The following is a 25000-nucleotide window of genomic DNA, read 5'->3' on the forward strand; positions in this document are numbered from 1 at the left end:
AACAATTATAAACAGAATGACTCATAGAAATCTATCTATATTCTTTTTTCATTTTAATATACTTTCATAGAAATGTTTCTGTTATTTCACAAAAACCTATTTTCTTTACGTCACAAGTGTCACGCTTATACGTTAATTCCATAGCTTATATAACATACTGATCCAACGAAATGAAATATATGTATATATATATATATATGAAATATATGTATATATATGAAATATATGTATATATATGAAATATATATATATGACATATTTATATGAAATATATGTATATATATATATATATATATATATATATATATATATATATATATAAAATTAATACATTATTAACCTATCCTATGATAGTGTTTATCTCTCTGTCTGGGGATGTAATTAAAAAGAAATCTTTATACCAATATCAAGTACAAGCTCCGTTAAAAACGTTTAACCTTCAACGCCATTTTTCTATGATTTCTTTGATAACGTTTTCTGCACCACTTCCTTCTTTCCACTCACCATTCCGTTTTGCTTTTTATTCTATAGAACGTGTCTTTCCCCGGAAATCTTTAATTAATTATGTCTTTAGATAAAGATAACGCCTCGAGGGATGGTGGCCTTGTTGCATGCAACGCCTGGCGAACTGAGTCACAGTTTCAAACGTTTCCTGCGAAAATGACAGAAATACGTCACATGTATTGAAAGCGTTTACACGCATGCGCTGATAGTGAAATTCTTCTTTTCTCATTGTTCAACGCTTTAGTTATTCATGGTTTGAGAAGTCAGATATAGATGAAATTATAAATGCAATTCATAAACAAGATGTTAGCCTTGAGAACGGAACTCTGATCTCCAAGGACTAACTGAAGTAAAATAAATAAATTAAGTGTTAGCTACAAAAGGGGCTGTTCCCCGATTACTGGTAGGTGACGAAATCAAGTGGCAACTCTCGAAGCGTGTCCATAAACTCTTAGAACTAACTGGAGTATAAAAAGCAATCAGGTGTTAACTCCAGGCAGGGACTCCTCGATCGTTAAGAATTGAGCGAAGTAAAATGATATCCTAAGGATTAACTGAAGTACAATTTTTAGAATCTCTGAGTGTTATATAATGTTGTTGGGTTTATGTATGTATACACTGAATGGACATACTGCGTATGTATGGGACGATGGGTTCATCTGAATGTGTGTACGTGTTGGGTGACGTGTCAGTGATGTCTATTGTGGTTCTTCACCATTTGAAACCTTAATTCATTATGTTGCTCGTGATGTGTAGATACTCGTTTGAATCATGTACCATGGCCTATTTGAATGTTTGTTAAGAGTGGGTATCTTGTATATACAAAGACAATTCACAGTACTTTAATTTGGGATTAACCTTTTTTCTGTTTGATGGTCCATTTCTTGGATCCTCCAGACGGCTGAACCAAAGAAGCATTCCCTCGAGAACAAACAACAAAACATCACCGTTTTTTTTTATAAATTTTTTTACACGGTGGTCACCACTTATCAAGGCCCGGAAGCCACTCAGGGATAAGGGTTATTGCAAGAACAGTACGTTAGTGTTCAGATTTAATGAAGTGTTGACTTAAGAGGGCGGTTCATTAGGAATTTGTTAACGTTGGACTTGAAGACATCCAAGTTGTAGTCAGGTGGGAAGCAGGCCTACAGAACAGAGTTGCGCAGGCGTGCAGTTCTAAGAAAGAAGCTTTGTTCATGGAATCCACGTTTTGATTTAGGCACAGATAAAGAGTGGGGGAAATTTTTCACAGTGGATTCAGCTAGACGGGTGCTTTTCGTGAAAGATTGGCGAGGGGGGGGGCAGAGATTGGAGTTCAGACGAGCATCTGCCATGGAAATAACGATAAAACAAGGATAGGCTCGCAACGTCTCTTCTGTGGGAGAGAGGTTGCAGGGTAGAGGAAAGGGCATCCCCACTAAGCCACGAAGTCTATTTTGTACTCTGTCAAGGCAGGATAGGCTGTTTTAGCAGCTCCTGCCCAGATATGGCAGCAGCACTCCATCCTTGGAAGTACTTGGCTTTTATATAGATAGAGAATTGCATCAGTAGTGAGATATCTTCTGGAGCGGTAGAAGGATCCCACCATCTTTCCAGCGACCTTGGCAACAGACTTGATGTACGTGTTCCATTTTAGATCAGGAGTGAAGGTCTTGGACGTACTCGGTTACAACATATATACATTTATTCTTTTTGTTCCAGTCCAGTTGAGTATCAAATCCTTGAAGGCTTGCGAACGCTTTCTTCCTACACCATTTCTCTGGTTGTGCGTGCTTCCTGCATGTCCATCCTCCAATCTCGGATGCCAACTCTCTCAAATCTTGGATCCAACAAACTCCAAAAAATCCTGATCAGTTCAATGTTATGTCATACGCTAAATCATACGTATCCTTAACACATCAACTGTCAGGTCTAACCTAATGTTTATTCTATTTCTTTCAGTTAAAGATTCACAACTATAAAAATAATTTAATAATTGCTAAAAGAGTGCTTATACTTGTTAAAATTCCTAACTAAATTATCAAAACTTAATTCTTAACATTGTAAATTATATTTTAGTGAAATCCTGACAGTCGATGTATAGAGCTCAGAGTGCTCTATACAACACGAGAAGTAAACTGAAGCAAGAGGAAAGAATCAACAGCTAACCACATTGATCTGTGAAAACTAGCTGAAGTAAAATGTACAAAAAAAGTGATCCTTCTGATCTACTCTCTTCTGATCTTGAGCACGTGGTACAAAGGGGGAAAATGTGGCTGGTTTGTTTTAATGCATCTAAAATTGAACTTCTCTCGTTTCATCATCTTTTTGTCATCTGACCCCCATCAGGCCTCAGTCGAAATTAATGTCTAGTCTTGTAGAAGCACCAAGGTTCTTGGATTGGCCTTCATTCCTGAACTGAAATGGAACACGTACATCTAATTAATTGCCAAGAGATTGCTGGAAAAATCGTTTGGCTATTCTACTGCTCAAGTAGGTATCTCACGGCCTATGTATTCCTCTATAAGAGCCAAGTATGAGCTAAGATAGAGTAGTGTAGCTACATATTGACAAGGGGCTGTTTCGTGCACCTTATTCTGCTTCAACTAGACTACTTCTTGCAAGGGGGTTCACTTTTTGCAACGCCAGATTTTGCAAGTCACGTACACGTTTATGTTTATAAATGCTTTTTTTTTCAGGGCCATGATGTCATAAGTCGTCGCGTTTCAGGTTCGAGCCGCCTCCGTGGCTAATTTTTCGGTCGCACGGGCACTTGTTGCTATTTTTATAAAAAAAGTTGTTTTGATTCATTTTTTTTTTGACGGGGGCCTAGGTTGTCACTTCCTTTTTCCGTTCTTTTCTGGGGTGGGGTTGCTCAATATGCTTAGTATAGCAGCTCTGTTCAAACCGAATTTCATTTCCATCCGGGCAACGACGGGTATCCATGCTAGTATATATACACACATATATATATATGTGTGTGTGTATGTGTGTGTGTGCATATATATATTATTTTATTGGTTATATATATTATATATATATATATTATATTATTACATATATAAATATAAATATATATATATATATACATACATACACACATATATATATATATGGATTTTACAAAGAACTTATTTGGTGTCTTATCTATAAGACAATAGTTACTTATGGTTTATCTGGCGAGAAACACGCATACATATAAGCTTGAAGTTGCATAATCTAATTACAATATATACAGGGTGTCCAAAATGATATAACATATTTGTTGGTAAAAAAAAAACAATTGAATAAAAAAAGTATTTTTTTAATTTTGTAAATATATGAGTCCTGCTGCCACACCCAGGGTCAGAATGTACCAGGTTCACCTGACTGTACTAGGGGATCACTACACTCTTCAGCACATCCAGGTACACTTTAGTGTTGACTTTCAAGACGACTTCGAAAATGTGACGTGGCATACTGTGGCTCTTACTTGAAACCACAGCAAATACCCTAATCGTGGCAGGAAACTTCGTTGGTATATGCCCTAAAGCGTTAAACTGTCCGCATTTTCATTTTGAGGGTGCTGGCAATGGTCCTGTTGTAATAACTTGAATCGGTAGAGAGCATGTCGTACAGCGACGCATCTCCGATTTCGCTCGTTGTGTCATTTTCAAACATGATAGAGCGCCCCAATCGCTCTTTTGTGGCCAACTGGCCAACTAGTAGATGGTCTGTAACAAAAGAAAAAAAAGCTATTTTTCCTCAAACGGAAATGGAATTATGTCGTCTTTTCTAGGGTAAGGTTTTTATCATTCCACCCTGTAATAGTTAATAGAGAATTGGCTCTATAATAATGATTACTTATTTTCGTACGATGACTATTTGGAAAATTATGCCCGAGCTTTCGTTCAATTACTCCTATACAAGGCCTGGTTTAAAACATGCGATTAGGTATAAAATAAAGGTTGAATGTCTGACTAAATGGATACCGCTAATACTATGTGATAGTTTATATTAGGTTCGAACCCGATCGTATCTACAGTGTTCAAGTGCGTACCAATATATTCGGTAAGTGACAAGGAGGGAGTGGGTAATGGTGTGCTCCATTGCACCACTTTCGATTAAGAATAGACCCGCGCTTAACTTGATTTTAAGCAAACGTTTTCTTACGAGTCTACGTTTTCTATTTTTCAGAACCAGTTTCCTATCGACGCGTCCACGGTAAGTAGCTGCTTTTCTTTATATAATTAAGGAAACACACACACATACACACACATACATACATACATACATACATACATACATACATACATACATAATCTCTTTCACACACACAAATAAAGTCACCACAATATTACATTTACGCCAGAAGTTTTCTCGGAACTACTGCGCTGATCTGACTGAAATTTTGTATCGACTATTGTTATGATATGATGCAACGAACAAAGTGTTATGGTATCCCTTAGATACACAGTTAGGGATTAATAAGGACTAAGAGGAATTGGTCTTTAAAATGCAACATTTACTCTAGAGGTTTTCTCGGAAACAAGTGAGTGAATATGGCTGAAATATATTAACCTTTGTCATGATATGGTGCAGAGTATTAAGTATTATGGTATAAGCAAAGTGCACAGTTAGGGATTAAAAACGATTACTATACAATAACACGTTTAGTCTAGAAGTTTTCTCCGAAACTACCTATTCGATCTGGTTGAAATTTTGTTTGGACTTTTGTTTTGATAAGGTGCAGCGAACGAAGTATTTTGGTATCCATTTGATGCACAGTTAGTCATTAATAATAATTAGTATTTAATGTAAGATTTAGCAGAAATTTAACCATATTAACGAAAAGACAGACTAAGAGAAATATAATTCGAATCTAAGATGTGGAAATTATTTTCATCAATTTCATTGTGCCATGGAGTTAGTGTAAGGGTGAGGGTTAGAACTAGAGTTATGGTAAGAGTTAGAGTTAAGGTTAGGGTTAGAGTAATAGTTAGCGTTAAAGTTAGAGTTAAAGCTAGGGTTAGAGTTAGGGTTAGGTATGTAGTTAGGGTTATGGTTTGAGCTAGAGTTAGAGTAAGGTTTAGGATTAGAGTTAGGGTTAGAGTTTGAGTAAGAGTTTAAGTTAGAGTAGGGATTAGCGTTTGGGTTAGAGTGAGGGTTAGAGTTAGCGGTAGGGCTAAAGCTAGAGTTAGAGTAAGGGTTAGGGGTTAGGCTTAAAGCTAAAGTATGAGTTAGGATAACAGTTAGAGTAAGGGTTATGGTTTTAGTTAGTGATAGGGTTACAGTTAGAGTTTGTGTTAGGGTTAAGGTTAGGGTTGGAGTTAGAGTTAGGGTTAGGGTTAGAGTTAGGGTTAGAATTTGAGTAAAGTGTTAAAGGTTAGGGTTATTGTATGAGTTAGGTAAGAGTTAGGGTTAGCGTTAGAGTAAGGGTTAGGGTTAAGGGTTGGAATTAGTGTTAGGGTTAAGGTTACAGTTAGAGTTAGGGTTAGATTTAGGCTTATGGTTAGGATTAGAGTTAGGGTTAGGGTTTTAGTTTGTGTTTGGGTTAAGGAGTACGATTATGGTTAGAGTTAGGGTAAGAGTTATGGTTATGGTTAGAGTTTGCGTTAGAGTTAGGGTTAGAGTAAGGTGAAGCTGATTATATACCCATGGGTTTAGCCTACGTCTGCCATCCATCCATAATCTGCTGGGGTTATTCATGGCTCCAGAACGAAAATTACAATCGTGAATTGTGTTCTTGGATACAAGTAAAATAATATATATCGCATTAATAATTATTCTGATAATAAAACCAGTCTTTAGCTTCAGCTTCAGGATTAAAGATATACTTTGAAATCTTAATTTGTTGAATAAGCTAGCTTAGCCTTTACTGTATCTGTTTAATTAAATAAATCATATACGCATTTTAGGGTTTACCAAACTAGAAACATCAAACATCCCTGGTTGTCTCCCTTTAACTGTTATGAGTACCTACAGCAATCTTGGTTTCCCTTGATTTCAACTAATTTAAAAAAAAAATAATCACGAGCGGGATTATCTCTGTTCGTAGCTAAGGATACCCGATAATCGCTAATCCAAATAGATGAGAACGAAAGAGAATAGAATGGGATCCATAACCTTGAATGATGAATGAGGTTTAAATAAGTATAAGGTAATGTTGGTATTTATTTCCCTATTGAATAAAATGTAAACCTAAACTGGTCTTGATCTAAAAAATAAGATAGCCGATATTTTGGCAAACAAAGAAGCAAGCAAAGGTCGAATACGAAACTAACATAATCGTAACGATTTAGCTTAGTTGATTTGGCCATATTATAAATGTAAAAATAAAGTTCTAAAAAAATTTTTTTTTCAAAAATAAATTATGTGAAATAAAGAAATATCGAAGTCTAATTTAAGAAATCAACGAATAGTATTATTAAAAGATATTAAATGGCTACAGATTTGTTTTGTGGTAACTTCTTATGACAGGTTTTAAATAGTGATACGAAAATTAGGAGATATATAAATATTTAATAAGCTCCTGACAAGGATGCGTCCGGGAGAAATGTTTTCGAATGCTTTATTTCCTTTAAGGTAAATATCTTTATATATATTGAATATGGGATAAATGACTTTAATCAATTAGTATGAGTTCATTTTGTTTCAGTTTACTTCAGTCAAAACTCTCAGATATAAAGGGGCCCTTTTCTGATGTTTATATGAGATAAACAGATATTCGAATATTTCATTAATATTCTTTTTGCCTTTTAAACTGTGAGTTAGTAAAAAAAGTTTCGAGTATAATGTTCCTCTCTCCAATTGACCATTTAAATATGTTATAAGATATCATTTTTTGTGGTCTCTTCGTCTTACTGGATTCCAGGACAAGAATTCATCTAGTCTGATAGAGTGTCCATCTTCCCGCTGCTACGTGAGGTAATATCACTTGGAGAATCTGCACCATTCCTTGTAAAAGCCAATATGGGTTAGTTATGCCGAGATCTTATTTGGGCTGCGAATATTATGTGATTTTAAATATTTTGACAGGGAAAAGTATGCACATGCTAGGTTAAGATTTACAAACACTCTGTGAAGAGAGACCTTAGACACTCGAGGGCATTATCTAGTAGGCATTCAAGTTATCTCATGTATATATGTGTTTGTGCGTCTCCAAGTTCATGTATATGCTTATTTACATTTATTGACCGATATTTTCGTGTCATCAGGCCCCCCTTTCCATTGATTATATCTAAATAGACACGAATCGTCTCAGAAACGATCGTACACTATCCCTTGGTTGCTTTTTTCTCTTGATATTTTGGAACATGTAAATAAACTTATACTAAGTCATTAAATTCGTTCACCTTACGCGTAATCTACTACAGCACTAGAGGACTAAATCTTCCCTATTGAGCCGATGTTATATCCGCTGTATTCAGAGCGATAAGTGTGAAAGTTATATCCATATATCTATAAAAGTGAAAATATCTGTGTGTGTGTGTCTGTGTCTGTGTGTGTATATTTCCCTACAAAATTACTCTGTCAATTTTCGATCTACAGACTCGAGATTTGTACGTACGATATATTGAGATTAGAGAAAATCTTTTTAATCGGTTTTCGGCCAGAGATTTGTCTGCCAAGGTGGTCAAAGTGCAACGATTTCACCTTTAAAAACTCTACCAAACTCCTCAGCCAACTTTGGGTCTAAGCACTTGAAATTTTAGATATAGATTACTTGGACATTTGAGCCATAAACAATAAATGCTAACGGGTGATAATTGGGGTCAAAGTTAAAAAAATTGACTTTTGCGGTCTCTACGAAATTACTCAACTAATCTTTGGTCTGAACATTTGAAATTTTACATTGTGTATTCAGACATAGGGCAAGCTTTTTAATTAGTTATTGGCCGAAAAATTTGCTACCAAGGGGTCAAAGTTCAAAAGTTCTTTGCGATCTCTAGCAAACTATTAAGCCAATTTTGGGTTTAAACATTTTTAAATTTTACATAAAGGGTAATTAGACACGCAGCAAGCTTTTTGATTAGTTTTTGGGCGAGAATTTCTCTGCTAAGAGGTTAAAGTTCAAAGAGTTGTCCTTTGCAGGCTCTACCAAATTCCTCAGCCAATTTTGGTTGTAAACACGTGAAATTTTAGATGTAGGTTACTTGGACATGAGTCAAACATTTTAATTTGATTTGAGCCCAAAACAATAAATGTTAAGGGGTCAAAATTGGGGTCAAAGTTTTAAAAATATTTGACATCTTCTGTCTCTACTAACTTATCTCTATGGTAGTTAAGGAAGCTTATTATATAGAAGGAATTACGGTACATATGCAGGGGGTTGAACTGTTAGTACTCCATATTTCTTTATATATCGTAACTATATGTTTATTTCTTAGAACTGCACGCCAGTAGAACTCTGTTCCGTTTTCCTGCTTTCCAACTGACTACAATATGGTGGTTTTCAAGCCAAACGTGAACAAGTTCTTGATGAACTGCCCCCTTAAGTAATCCAATTTACCAAATTTCCACTACTAACGATTACTACGATATTTTCCCATTGACTATCCTCGAGTGGCCTCCAGGCCTTGATAAGTTTATCTCCTTTGTAAAAAAATACCTTTTGCCGTAGTATGATTCTGAATTCTGACCATCATCTCTCTCTTTCTCATATATATATATATATATATATATATATATATATATATATATATATATACATATTTTATTTATTTATATATTTATTTATTTATTATTATTATTATTATTATTATTATTATTATTATTATTATTATTATTGGCAACCTTCTGTCTCTTGAGACAATTGAATTCTGCATCTAGTTTGGTTTACTACAGCGCCTGCAATTTTAGATTTACAGCTACGTTGGCAGATGCTGCAGTTATAGTAAGTGGTAAAAATGGTTGGAGTGGTAGGAGTGAACTGTATCCTCTTTTGTCTGTAGGTTCTCTTTTCTACATTGTCTTTCTCTCTTCCTTTCTGTTAATTTGATGCCGTCCTTGACTGTTGCTCGCCAGGCTGTGCGATCAGATGACTCTGACTCGATATAACAACTACATGGTAGGCAGCTGAGGATCCTCGTTTTCTATTTTAAAAAAATAGTAAAGGTTTTCTTTTTTTCATCCTTATAAAAGTTAAATTCTTCTTTATAATTGAAGACTTTTGCGAAATCGACTAAGTTTATTTTTATTTAACAATTTTAGTTAAGGTTTTCTTTCTTTTTCATCCTTATATAATTGAATTCTCTTTTGTAATTATAAACTTTTTAGAAATCACATTATGTAGGTGCTAAGACTGCAATAGGTTAAATTTAATTTCCTTTTTTCCTGGAATATAAACTGCATTCTTTATTTTTATATTTTTAGTCCACTGAAAAAAAAAAAGAGGGTGGGCCTGTAAATTCACCCTTGTCCGTTCATCTGTCCGCACTTTTTTTAATAACTACGTCTTGGAATTTTTTGAAATTTTGTACAAACATTAAACATGATATGAGTAAAAGAAAAAGTAACAGAACATATTTTTCGGGTTAAAATGGCTAAAATTGACACTTTTGTGCTTATTAAAAAAATTGACGTCTTGTATTTTTATAAAACTTTCAGAAAAGTTGTAACTAACTGATTTTGTTTGTCTATACTTCACGATAACTCTTGGGTGTGCCCCAGGGGTTCTTTTAAGGCTAATAAAAACACTCCATTTTTGGGACTATTTTACAATATTTGTCCAAAATTTTCTGTGTATGCCTATTTAGCAGTTTTGCATGGTGCTGAATTCAAATTTAAATATGTTAAGGCCTTGGGGGCTTTTGGGGCTAAATAGGGGGGGGGGGAGGGCAAATAATGGACTTAGGGGGTGGATGATGGACTTAGTCATTTCTTTTTTTTGGATTGTGCAGAACTCAAATTTACTTATGTAAACTGCACCGTTTGTTCATTTTCACCAGGATTTGATGTCCCCTGGGACGTTTAGGGTAAATGGGGAGGAGGAAATGCTGAACTTAGTCATTTTTTTATGCTTCGTTTACTGTGGACTCACGGGGGAGCATGCATGCTTCAATTGTTTTTACTCAAAGCTTCTTTAGAGTATATATATATTTTTGTGTGGAAATATATTTTATTTTCTTAAAATATATACCAATCCTTATTTAAGAAGCTCAATGTAATTACAGAGCAATATAGTGAATGAATCACAAAAGTCTATATTCCAAAGTCCATGATGTTGACCATTTTATAATTTATTCCTTTAATTTGACATTTAAGTTTCTTGACAGTATCTGTTTCGTAGCTCAAAATCAATCACTTAATTATTATATCAATTAGTGAATCTATTTTGTCCTTAATTCACCAAAATGAATCGCAACAATCAATCCGTCAAAAGGAAATAAAGTGCATTTTGACATGATTAAAATCCGAAACTTTGAAGAGAAGCTGTAAATACCTATGTGTCTATTACGCCATTTTGAATTCAATCATTTTGATTCAAAATGACGTAATGGAAACATATAAGGTATTTGCATCAATATTTAATATATCACTAGGTTGTATAATAATTAAGTGATTGGTTTGGTTGGTTTGGTTGCTTTTGTTTTACGGTATATCAACCCTTTTCGGGTGATTTAATGCCGAATCCAAAGATGTTGAAGAAAAATATTTTTAATAGAATATATTTGTTGTTTTCACGTCGGTTTCTATTTAACCCATAGTTGGGACCCTAACAGGTACTACCACTCCGGGTCAGAGTGGACCTGGGAGCAATGGTAATTAAAGGGTGGCTCCACACTCCCCAAATCCCACAAGCTGGGGCCTCACCACTGGATATAGTTTAAGGTCAGTCATATCCAGGACCCCCATTGAGGGACTTTTACCCTCTGCAGGGGGGGGGGCAGTCGGCGTATTCTAATGCCCCACTGACAGGGCCAATTAAGTGATTGGTTTTGCGCTACGAAACAGATACTGTCCAGAATCGTAAATGTCAAGTTAATTAAAGGAATAAATTATAAGATGGTTAACATCATGAACTTTGGAATACAGACTTTTGTCATTCATTCACTATATATAAAAGAGAGAGAGAGAGAGAGAGAGAGAGAGAGAGAGAGAGAGAGAGAATTACACACGGAGACCAGACACACAGACACACACACATATATTTTCAATCTCTCATATATTTGTGGTGATAATGTTCTCTCTCTAGATACTATTGAATCCCCCCCCCAAAAAAAACCCCTAGAGATTCTTTATATTTCATTCAAGGTTTCTCGATTAGTTTTTTCTTATTATCCTAGCTACAATCGTCCAAATTTTTGTGATCATACTCTGGTGATATTATGTCAAATTATTGCAAGATTCTTTATTCATTTAAACTGTTTCACAAGTAAAAGTTGCGCCCACACAACGCTAGGTAACCATGCTAATTTCTTTTATTGTTATAATCGATTAAAGTAATTTTCTACTGAAGTTTTTTTTTTTTTTATAACACATTCTTTTCGTTTCTTTTTTTTTCAGACCAAAACTTCAACTGACTCATCTCCGGTAAGTGTAAGATAGTTTTAATAAAACAAAAGTTTTATACAAATAGAAGAAACAGGAAACACCAGAGAGGCAGATGACTTTTTAAAACATTTTTCATCTTGCTAGAACATGCGTTTAAAATACAAGATGGCGGACTGGAAGAACAGATTTCTACTACGATCGTCACCATCGCCATCATGAACACACTTCTCATTGAACCCGAACCAAGGCAAGTCAACGTAGTGTTGATTTGTAATTACCTACCCGTTTGCTATATAACAAGATTGACAACATGTCATATAATTAGGGTGTGCAGAACCACAGCAATAAGCGCCAGCGATTAGCGCATGTTCACTGTAGAGAAGCGCTGGCATTCGGACACGAGACCCGTCCAATACGAAAAATAAGAAGATAAAGGCAAATTTAGGCACATTCATGGCTTGAGACAGCAGCATTGTTTGAGTGGCAAATTATCTCTCGCACGTGAAGTTGCGGTCAATTGGGAAGAGAGCAAAAACAGATTTTCGACGGCGACGACTGCGGCTACGGCGAGGGCGAAGAAATAGAACGCTGATTGTTAAAAAAGATTTCCGAATTCGACCCCTTTTTTATGTTCACTTCTCTTATTTGAGAACAAGCAAACGTAAACATTCCCGTCAAGCAGCAAAGTCTCACCCCATACACAGTAGAGATCTCTACATGTGAGAAACCCTTCTACTCTGATAGTTTCTTCCCCAGAACAGTTAGACTCTGGAATTCCCTTCCGGTTTCCTGCTTCCCCAACTGTTCTGATATGCAGAAGTTCAAGTGTAATGTGAACACGCATCTTGCTGCTCAATTCCCTACATAGTATCTCTGCAACTTATGTCCCTGATAGTAGCTCCTTACATCAAAGTGGCATAGTGTAAAGAGTAATTGTAATTATCGAATCATCGAAGCTGTTTGGTCGTGATCGCCTTTCCGCCGGGAGGTGTCCACATGGATTCTCAGCGTCTCAGCTCAGTGTTGATTTCTGCTGAAAAGCAAATAGCTTCGCATGCACGCTAGGAAAAGAAGACAGACTCAGGATTTCTAACTACGAAGAAAGTTAATTTCATGAAAGTTACAAGTTTTTACACATTTACATATGTACATCGTTCAGTTTGATTACACCACAAAACATCAATTTTCTCCCAAAATCTTATTCTTCGTTCTCACAATGGCGGTCAGGATGGATAGAGGGGGGTTATGGCGTCCTCTGGGAGCGTGTGTTTCTCTCGAGATTTGGCTTCAATCTGTCTATTTCGGCGCGGGTATTCGTTTTTATACTAAGGTAACAGGGTTGGTCGGACGATTCGCCCAGCCAACCAGTACCCAACACGTCAAACGGGAAATACACGATTCCTTTGCGTGTGTGCATTTCAGCAATTCGTCTGTAGTTTTGTGAATCTGGGACCAAGACTCAACTGCACTTTCACACGACCTCAAATGGCCAAACCTTGTCAATTTCTCTACTCAGAAAATCAGAACGTCTGAGCCGGTGTTCCTCAGGCCACACAACATCATTCCTCATTATTCTACATTTCCTGTCATTGTTTTAAAGAATAGACATATATATCTGTTTTTACCAAACACAATAATTCATCCCTTTTTGATAGGTCACCCGCCGCTGTCCGGGATTCAATCAATGTTTAACAGACAATCTCAGCATATTTACCCGGCCTTACTCGGGGTTTTACGGGATTTTAACCTCTCCAATGGGGAGCAGTATCGCTCATCAAAACGGTTACGTCATACACTACCTTGTTTGGAGTGAAAATGTAATAAAATAAAATAAGAAAGTTTCGTTGAACCCGGACACGACTTTACGTCGAACGAATTTACGTGACTAAAATAGGGATTCATTTTCGGAGAAAAACTATAGGCAATCTTTCATATCATATTTTTATTTATCGTTTAAACCGTAATACACACGTGTCATCGTGGTCGTCGTCGTTGTGAACCTAGGTCTTATTCGTCTGATGATAAACTACTTGAACGGCGATCTTTATAGAAAGAAAGGTTTATTACAAAAAGAGCAGCCACAGAAAATATTAAAGAGGCAATTTTCTTTCGTACATGGCGCAAAAAAAAAAGAGAAAGACAGATAGATAAAGGGATAGATCGTATAAATATACTTAATTATATTGTTTGCGGACGGTAATCCGGAGATGTATATGTGCTTGAAGTCTATTTAGACAAGAGACAAAAAAAATCTCCGTCCGGAAGTTACGTTGTTTTATCCACTTCCTTTGTAGTATTATATTAGCGTACCGGAGCAACACCAAATAATCCTGAACAATTATTAATATTGTTAAATATTATGTAAAGGATTCAGAGCAAATGTTTTAATAAAAACATGTCAGTTAGGAATTTTAGCTGACACATAATATTTAAGTAAACAAAATACAGACAATTTATTTAAGTAAACAAAATACAGACAATTTACATCAGGTGTTTTTTATTATTTGGTTATGTGGGTGGTGACGTAATGAGATAGAAAATCCGTTTAGATAAGTTTTAATTGGGACATACAGAGTCGAGATTGGGGGCTTACTAGCGACAGGATCAAAAGAGATTGTCTCCACGCCCAGGGGCCAGGGGTACGAGAAATTAGCAAGATATAGTCGTTGCAAACCCCAGGGCGTGAAATAAACGTTTATGCATAAAATAGATAGTTCGTGTTTGGATTTTTTTTTCTAAAACGAAATGCAGAAACCCAAAGCGTGGCAACATGTAAGAGCCATGAAAGAGAGAGTGGAGGAAACATCCAAAAATTAAGAAAGTATGTTTTCCGTTTGTGGATGTAAAACCCAGAAATGGTTATCCGCCACTCGTAAGGAGCTGTTCGTGTTACGTTAATTGTTCCATCGTTGAACTGTTGCTGAATGTCTAAACACAGACACACAATTATACGCATAAAGAAACACCTGCACCCACAACGAACATTTCTAGAATATCACAGGTATAAAAGCGCATAACGTTAAGAAAGACACGTATATATAAAACACAAAGACGCACGTTATATAGGCCACCATATTACCCCGTCTGGAATCATCTCTAACTCTTCAAAATTTTCCATTCAAACTTTCATTTTCCGAGAGGACTAAGATGAAGGATATGGACCTTAACAACCAATGTCATTATTTCTTTGAAAGAATTTTTTCAAATCGACAGAATGTTCGTTGAAAATACAAAAGTGCGATCTGGAAAAACAGATTGTGACTACGGTCATCACAATCGCCATCATCAACATACTCACTATCAGACCAGAACCAAGTCAAATCAACATAATACTAATTTGCAAGTGGTTATCCGTTTGCTTACGTAACATTATTGCAAACGTTATATTTTCACTTATTGATGTAAGTATAAACCGTTATATACTGGTGTTGTCGTTGTGGACTCAGTTCCTTGCTTGCCCCTTGATATAATCACTCAGACGCCGATGTTTTCTTTTGTTGTATAAAAGTGTAAACAAATAAAAAAGCAGTCACAGGAAATATCAGAGAGACAGGTTACATGCATATGCGCGTGTGTGTACAAGAACGAGAAAGAGAAAGAGAGAGAGAGGAAAAGAGAAAGAGAGAGAAAAAGAGAGGGAGAGAAAGGGAGAGAAAGGGAGAGAGAGAGAGAGAGAGAGAGAGAGAGAGAGAGAGAGAGAGAGAGAGAGAGAGAGAGAGAGAGAGAGAGAAACAAATTGATAAGCGTCTAGATCGCGTAACGGAGCCGCTGACTCTGGGTTAGCAGCAGCAGCAGCAACAGTAGCAGACATATGCAAATGACCAAGCCGGCTGTGGCGTCACAGCAGAGACAAAAAGGATACACATGTTCAGAGAAGAACGTAGTCAAGACGTATTTGAGACGTAAAGGATTCGAGATGTGTTTGAGACATGAGAGAGAGGAAAAGGACGTTGTCGAGACACGAGAGAGCGGAAAAGTGGGACTCGAGACGTGTTCGAGACGCGTGGGTGTCGTCACAGACAGACGAAAAGTCAGACGCGACCGGAAAAAAAAAAGAAATCAACTGTTTGAATATTTAGAAAAAAATTCGTTGTAGGAAATATCCGATATAAAAGCTCTGTGTAAAAAAAAAAAAATAAATAAAAAGTGTGGCAAGTTTTGTTCTTTCTTCTGTTTTCTTTGCGACAGGGTCTGCAACGTGTTGGGCTCGTTAAAATGTAACGACACCGTTAAAGAAAGGTGTACAACGTTACAATTGTATCGCTTCAACTAACTGTACTGTACGTGATTGGGGACAATACTTAAACATGTATTTTCTGCTTAGAGTCTGAACAGCTAAAAAGGAAGAAAATTCCGACCGAAAGTCACGTGGGTTTGTTGATCGATGCCTCCGTCCAGTCTCGAAAGATAAAGGATACCCCTGTAGAAGCAGTTGCGTATGTAATCGTGAGGCAATCCCTAACCACACCTCTCCTGAATCGACACTGTTTGAGTCCAGTGGCAAGGAGAAGACCAGGAGGACTGGAAACATTGCCGAGATAAGCGGAGAGCACATACAGCACCTGGAAGTCCCAAATGGTCACCCATCTGGTACTGGCCAGGCTCAACGTTGCTTAACTTCGGTGATCCAGTAGGAACCGGTATGTCAACGTGATTAGGTTTTGTTGACTCCTGTTCTGAAAGCCTTTGACCTTCGGTGTCTCACTCGAACATGACCTTCGTAATGTAAAACAATGACTTTGTGTTGTTTAAAAGACACGGTCATTTTTAAGTAATAAAATTTTCGGTTACAACCGACACCTAATCACCATTATAATACAACGGACATTAAAAAAAAATCTAATTTCATCGTTTTTATCTTTTGCAAATTTCTTTTTATTCCTTTTGATTTTTATAAAGGAATTACTTTATATTTGATGGCGCCTAAAAAAAATGATGATTATTTTTCTTTTCTCTACTTCTTTATCCCGTTTTCTACCCCCACTTTTAGTTTCCATTTAAAAAAAAAAACAGCTTCTGGCAGTTTCGGACATCCGTGCGCGAAGCTGAAAGGCACGAAAAAAGACGAGAAAATAAGCGACACCTGGCGTTAGCATATTTCACAGAGTATCCGACCAAGCAAATATAACTCTTCCACTTGGACGCATGACTTTGAGGCTAGAAAATATCATTTCATTTGCAGTTGTTTTAATTGTTTTATATAAGCGATTGATTTTTAGAGTGCCAGCAGGGGGACCCAGCGCTGCCCGCATAATACAGCGTGATGGGTGCTTCTTCAGTCTCTATTATATGAGCACTGGTACAGAGGATCTGCAAAGACAGTAATGTCATGTGTGTCCATCTCAATCCAAAACAAAAATTACACAGCTATATTACATAAATTATGCACAACAAGCACGCCGCCCGGCATTGCCCGGTCGTAAAATACGCTTTAATATGATATTTTGATTAATGCAGATTTCGTATTTATTACCATATTTTATTGGAACCCAATATATGATTTAAAAAGTAAAACAACAAAAAAAAAAATTACTCGTGTGCCACAATCATGAATCGAAACCAAAACGTTTAGCTTACGCTTTCCTTTTTCCTTTGATGTTATTGCCTAAGCTATTAAACCATGTTTGCTGCAAGGCTAAAAATTAAAACACTAACCAATAGATATTACGTTACATATGCATATTTCTAATGCCGACGTTCGACCTTCATCTGGCAAATTTCATTTTTTTTTTAATTTTCACATTTTTGCTTCAATTTTTCCCGGCTAAAACTCAAATATAAAGTTTCTTATGGGTTCGATTATACTATATATTACGTTTTATCTGTAGACTAAAAACTGACAAAAAAGTTTGGGAGACAATACTTTTTAAACAAATATATATACGCATACATAAATATATTTATAAAGAGGCTTGTGTTAACTATAACCTTTTTATGCAAATATTACGCAAGTATAAATCATGTAGAATATTTTCGTGAATATAATTACGCGTAATAGTAAATTAAAGATGATCATCCCATAAAAAAGCAAAAAAAAAAAACTAATAGGGAATGAATTAAAATGAATGTTTAAATTAATATGCAAATTAGCTAGATCTTTTGCAGATGAATACAATTCCATATACAACAAAGTTGTATTTTAAAAAAAAATAAATAGAAAAAGAGGGTTTAATATGAATATCAATATACAAAACACCCCAAATTTATAGGAGTATAGATTTATACAATTTATGTAAAAGCTATTGAGAATTTTACACCTATATATATATATATATATATATATAAGTGAAAATGTATGTATGTGTGTATGTTTGTGTGTCTGCTAAAAGCTTTCGACAGACACGACGAAAATTCACAAACTCGGTATCATATCGAAAGCCCATCCTTCGCGCGAAAAATTGGCCAAAAACGTTCATTTTTTCACCCCGAAATCGACAATTTTCGACAGGGGGGGGTAACAAAAACGGTCTTCTCGTAAAGACGAGCGGTTCTACGCAAGCGCCAGATGACGTCATGACCTGATTTACTTTAAATAGCTGAAAAACTGAATAAACTTCATGTACGTCGCGTTAGGTCAGTCGATTAGCGCGTTGGTTCATTATCTAAACTTTTTGGGTTCGAATCGTGGTGTGAGATATCTTTTTGTTTTTCGATTTTTTAAATGTAAATATTAAACCAGTGTTATTTAAGCCATTTTTCACGTAACGTTAGTTTTTCTGTTTTTTTTTTTAATTCGCTTATCCACCCCCGACCACGCACCCAAAAAAACCCGGGTACCCACCGATTTTTTAAATTTTGATATCGAAACAGGCTTATTTAAGCCATTTTCACGTGTTCGTTTTCTGTTTTCATCGTTCGTATGCCTTACGTTAGTTTTTTGTGTTTTTTCTCGATATTTCGATTACCCACCCCCGCTTACTTAAAAAGTTGTTTTCTTTTTTACTTCGCTTATAACAAACAAACCTACGCCATCGTCGTCGTCGTCGTCGTCGTCGTAACGCTCGACGACTTCCGGGCGCGCACCTGTGAATTTTGTTCTTATTTAAATAAATTAAAACATCTTTCACTAACTCATTCTGGCTGGCCGATTTTACTTTCAAACTTCGCCTCCGGGCTTCGGGTTCGATCCTAGCCCCCGGTTTCTTTCTTTATTTAACACCACATACACCTCCAAGCACCCGGGCAACGCCGGGTACCCCCGCAAGAATAATATGAATCTTACCCCCGCTAGTATTATATAAAACAAAGACTGTTGGCTATTCATGACTGCAACTTGATGGAAAGGTCATAGACTGCGTTTTATTTTGTGCTAAACTTTGTTAGATTGTAGAAAAAATTGTGAATAGTATTAACGATTTCATGGGGGGGCATTTTTCAGCCTAGGGGGCGACGCTTTTTATTTTACAATAAAGACTTAATAAAATATTAATTAAATAAAAATAACATTTAAAACTATTAAAAAATCATTACGATCAACAAATGTCAGAGATATGTAGAAAAATAAATTATGGAACAAAAAGGTCGTTCGTTTTAATGTTGACACCTGCGTTTCTATAGCTCTTTGACGTTTTAGTTTTTGAGTTAAAAAATAGGAGGCTTTACTTTTAGAACGACCCTCGTAAGACAGCAATGTGGTATAAATAACATTAAAAATTATTTAAAATTTATTACGTTTAATTCATGTAAGAGACGTGTTAGGAAATAGGTCGAACACAAGAAAGAACTATAGTAAATTATATTGTAGACACGTTTTACCGGAAGTGAGGTTCAGCTGATCGGATCTGCGTGATCAGGTTAGCTGGAGTCAGTGAGTTTGGGTTTGGACGTAGAGAAGAACAGACGGCTTAACAGGTCTTCCTCTCCCCTTCACTGGGAGGGCGCTGAGATGCGTGAAAATAAGACATTGAAGAACCAAGCAAGCAAAGACATTCCCTTTCCAGTCTTATGCGAACGACACCTGGAAGGTGAATAAAAACTATATAAAACCAATTCATCGTCTTGGAGTGAATGAATATTCGTCTAAAACAGGTTTCAGTCTCCCCTTCAAGACACAAGATGAATTCCAGGTGGACAAGATCAACGACGCGTGAAGGTATGCTTGTCTCTCGCTCCTGGACAGGGTTCAAAAGAGAGTCGCCAACCTGATAGGTCCTGAACTGTCATCTAGGCTTCAGCCTCTGTCCCATCGACGAGATGTTGCATCCCTCTGCATGTTCTACAAATATTTTAATAGTAAATGCTCTGACGAACTGCAAACACTTGTACCTCCTCGACGTAACTACCCCCGACAAACCCGACAAGCTAGTAAGTCTCATCCCTTTACAATAGAGATCCCTAGGTGCAAGAAAGCCTTTCACTCTAATAGTTTCTTCCCCAGAACTGCAGGTCTTTGGAACTCCCTTCCGGGATTCTGCTTTCCCAACTGTACTGATATGCAGAAGTTCAAGTGTAATGTGAACAAACATCTTTCTACTCATCTCCCTTTATAATGCCCCTGCAAATTAAGTCCCTGATAGTAGCCCCCCTGCTTCAAAGTGGCACTGTGCCTTGTTTGGGATGAAAATTGAATTAAAAAAAAAACATTAAAAAAGAAAAGACCCAAGCAAGCAAAGACATTCACTTTCCATTCTTCTGCAATCGACACCTGGAAGGTGAATAAAAACTATATAAAACCAATTCATCGTCTTGGAGTGAATGAATAGTCGTCCAAAACAGGTTTCCAGTCTCCCCTTCAAGAACAAGATGAATTCTAGGTGGACAAGATCAACGATGTATGAAGTTAAGGTATGTCCAAAATACATGTACCACACACACACACACACACACACACACACACACACACACACACACACACACACACACACACACACACACACACACACACGCACACACACACAACTGCATATGAACAATTAGATATGAATATATCACAAATAGACAGCAACATTTAGACGATCATACAACGGTACCGGTCCTGGATATGACCTTAAACTATATCCAGTGGTGAGGCCCCAGCTTACGGGCTTTGGGGAGTGTGGAGCCACCCTTTAATTGCCATTGCTCCCAAGTCCACTCTGACCCGGAGTGGTTGTACCTGTTAGGGTCCCAACTAAGGGTTAAATAGAAACCGACTTGAAAACAACAAATATATTCTATTAAAAAAATTTTCCACAAAATTTTTGGATTCGGCATTAAATAACCTGAAAAGGGTTGATATGCCGTAAAACAAAAACAACCAACAACCAAATACAACGGTACCCCTTTATGAAACCAACAATACAACAGACGTAATATGCAACATTTTGATAAGAAATAGTATGAAATGTTCATTGATCCCAAGTTACAAAAAATATTTGTCTATAGTCCTGTTTTGTTAACACGTCGAAAATTGTCCTTTAGTTAGTTCTCCTTATTTCCATTTAATTTCATGGATGCTATTTTTAGTGGATTGTTCTTTAGGGGGCATTCTGTGAATGAATGCTTGTGACAAGACCTTTCTGCCTAAGAATGTTCGTCATTTCTCTGATTACGAGGTCTCTTAAATAAGTTTCCAGACTTATTTTTGTACAGGCATTTAAAATTGTCGTAAACACTTGAAAATTCAGTATGTTATTGCTATACATCTTATGAGATGAGTGGCCAATTTTTATGATTTCAGATTCAAATGAACAGCTGCAGTACGAATTGGAATACGTCCTACTAAAGCCTGATTGTCACAGCTGGTGAATTTCAAAAATGCAATCTGGACGTTAGGACACTTTAGAAGGATGATACGCACTAAAATTCTGTTTTAAACTTGGAAGAAATGCCACAGAAACGTATCAAGTGCCACAAATTGTTTTAGACCATATTTCAGGAATCAAGCACCAGTTTTTGAGTAGCATAAGAGATTTAAGGAAGGTAGGGAGTCTGTGAGGGATAGGGATGATGAGAAATGTGGAAGGGGTAAAAATGTCAGGACATCGAAGTTTATTGGCCAAATAAAGAATTTCGTGGTTAAGGACCGTCGTGTGTCTATAGAGACAATAAGTGCACAGTTTTATGTCAATGTGGAAACTGTACACACAATTATTCCCAAGGAACTACGCGAAGTTTGTCTCAAGAGTGCAGCCCAAAACTCTATTCTTGTCACAGACTATTTGATTAAGATGGGCATCAAGTAAGTTCCTCGCCCTCCCTATAGTCCACACCTTGCATCCTGTGACTTTTGGTTATTCCCTAAACTCAAGGCAAACCTTAGAGGCAATCATTATGTGAGAAGATAGAAGAGGCTGTGACGAGGGCCATTGACACATTCACACAAGAAAACTTCCATGGGATCTTCCAGAAGATGCTGGAACAATACAAGTGCATTGCAGCCCGATTATATTAGTTCAAAGGGGACTACAATAGTTTAATGTTTACTGCGCATACATCACATATAAAAAGATAGCAGCGTGGTATGCATAGGGGCGCTCATCTGTAGGCCGGTTCACTATTTGAAAAACAAACACTTTTTATAGCATCTGTTAGATATTTTTTGTTCTCGGTGTATTTCTTGCAAGTTGCGTCAGGTGACTGATAAAAGCTTTCGAGATAATTGAACTGATTCAACCGTTTGGAATTCATCGTGTTATATTGATTAGAGGAATTGGGATTTTCATTGTATTCTTAAAAGCATCGTCTACTAAGTTTTCAATAAGAAAATATGTGATACACAATGAGTCCCACTAGTAAGTAGTGTCAGTTGGCAGACTGCTTCCAAGATATTAACAATAATACTATGTATATATATATATATATATATATATATATATATATGTATATGTACATATATATATATATACACATATATATATATTATAAGGAAGTTGCATTCCTCTCTGTTTGCTATATATATATATATATATATATATATATATATATATGTATGTAAACATATATATTATAAGGAAGTTGCATTCCTCTCTGTTTGCTTTTTTGTTTGTTCACAATTTAATTAATATGCACAAAAGCCAGACTGTTTCACAAATTAATTCCCATACTGAGAACGGATTTTTATACATCGTTACTCCAGCACAGGTTATATATATATATATATATATATATATATATATATATATATATATATATACTATTTAATCAAAATAAATCTACATTCAAGGGATAACCTCGTTTGCACACTACATTAAAGAAAATCTATTTTAATATTTGGTCCGATATTATTAAATTGTTGTTGTCATAAAATTGTTTTAATTGTTCTACTTTTCACCCCTCTTCTGTCTTGGAATCTGCCATTGGCCAACATCTGATTGAAAATCCAGCTTGTGCCAATGCCTATAAAATGGACTGTTCCAGAATATTGCATCTGGCTGACTCAAAATCAATTAAAGATTTTGGAGTCAGTCTCATTTTTTTCACACAAGCCTTCTATTTGTCGACATGAAGAATTTGTTAGATCATTACACTTGCTTGGAGATATATTTTAATCGACCTAAATTGTACATAATTTTTATATTATTGTATATATATATATATATTATATTATTGTATATATATTTTATATTATTGTATATATTATTGTACATATCTTTTATATTATTGTATATATATTTCATATTGTTGTAAATATATTTTATATTATTGTACATATCTTTTATATTATTGTATATATATATTATATTATTGTATATATATTTTATATAATATTGTATATATATTTTATATTATTTTATATATATTTAATATTATTGTATATATATTTCATATTGTTGTAAATATATTTTATATTATTGTACATATCTTTTATATTATTGTATATATATATTTTATATTATTGTATATATATTTTATATAATATTGTATATATATTTTATATTATTTTATATATATTTAATATTATTGTATATATATTTCATATTGTTGTAAATATATTTTATATTATTGTACATATCTTTTATATTATTGTATATATATATATTTTATATTATTGTATATATATTTCATATTGTTGTAAATATATTTTATATTATTGTACATATCTTTTATATTATTGTATATATATATTTTATATTATTGTATATATATTTTATATTATTGTATATATATACTTTATATTATTGTATATATATTTTATATAATATTGTATATATATTTTATATTATTTTATATATATTTAATATTATTGTATATATATTTCATATTGTTGTAAATATATTTTATATTATTGTACATATCTTTTATATTATTGTATATATATATTTTATATTATTGTATATATATTTCATATTGTTGTAAATATATTTTATATTATTGTACATATCTTTTATATTATTGTATATATATATTTTATATTATTGTATATATATTTTATATTATTGTATATATATATTTTATATTATTGTATATATATTTTATATAATATTGTATATATATTTTATATTATTTTATATATATTTAATATTATTGCATATATATTTCATATTGTTGTAAATATATTTTATATTATTGTATATATATTTTACATTATTGTATATATATTTTATATTATTGTATAATATTGTATATATATTTTATATTATTTTTTACATATTTAATATTATTGTATATACATTTCATATTATTGTAAATATATTTTATACTAGCAATCGGTGCCCGGCGTTGCCCAGGTGTTTTGAAGTGTATGCTGAGGAAAAAAAACGGTCAATTTTTTAAAACTTTGACCCCTATTATGACCTCTTAACATTTATTGTTCAGGGATCAAGTAAAGTTAATAAGTTAGATCCATGTCCAAGGAATCTATATATAAAATATCACGTGTTCAGACCTTAAATTGTAGGAGAAGTTTGGTAGAGTTCTCAAAGGTCTAATTGTTGAATATTGAGCACTTAATCGCCAAATTTCTGTCGAAAACCTATCACATTGATTTTCCCAAATCTCAGTACCCTGTATATCAAATTTCGAATCTGTAGGCTTAAAATTGACAGAGTTTTAGCGTAGAGAAATGCACACAGACGCACAGACACACACAGACACACACAGACACTATCACTTATACATATAT

General features: G+C 34.9%; 1 protein-coding gene across 1 annotated transcript in view; it reads left to right on the forward strand.

Moving 5' to 3' along the window:
* The window catches only part of LOC145247470 (tyrosine 3-monooxygenase-like), a 650093-nt gene that overhangs the window by 106533 nt on the left and 518560 nt on the right, over positions 1-25000 (forward strand). The window contains exons 2-3 of the mRNA XM_080109266.1: positions 4660-4686; positions 11971-11997. Of these exons, the coding sequence (XP_079965392.1) occupies positions 4660-4686; positions 11971-11997 (54 nt within the window). The remainder of the gene's footprint in view (positions 1-4659; positions 4687-11970; positions 11998-25000) is intronic.

The sequence above is a fragment of the Euprymna scolopes genome, chromosome 25 (assembly GCF_053919585.1).
Source record: "Euprymna scolopes isolate OS-2025 chromosome 25, ASM5391958v1, whole genome shotgun sequence".
Lineage (NCBI taxonomy): Eukaryota > Metazoa > Mollusca > Cephalopoda > Sepiida > Sepiolidae > Euprymna > Euprymna scolopes.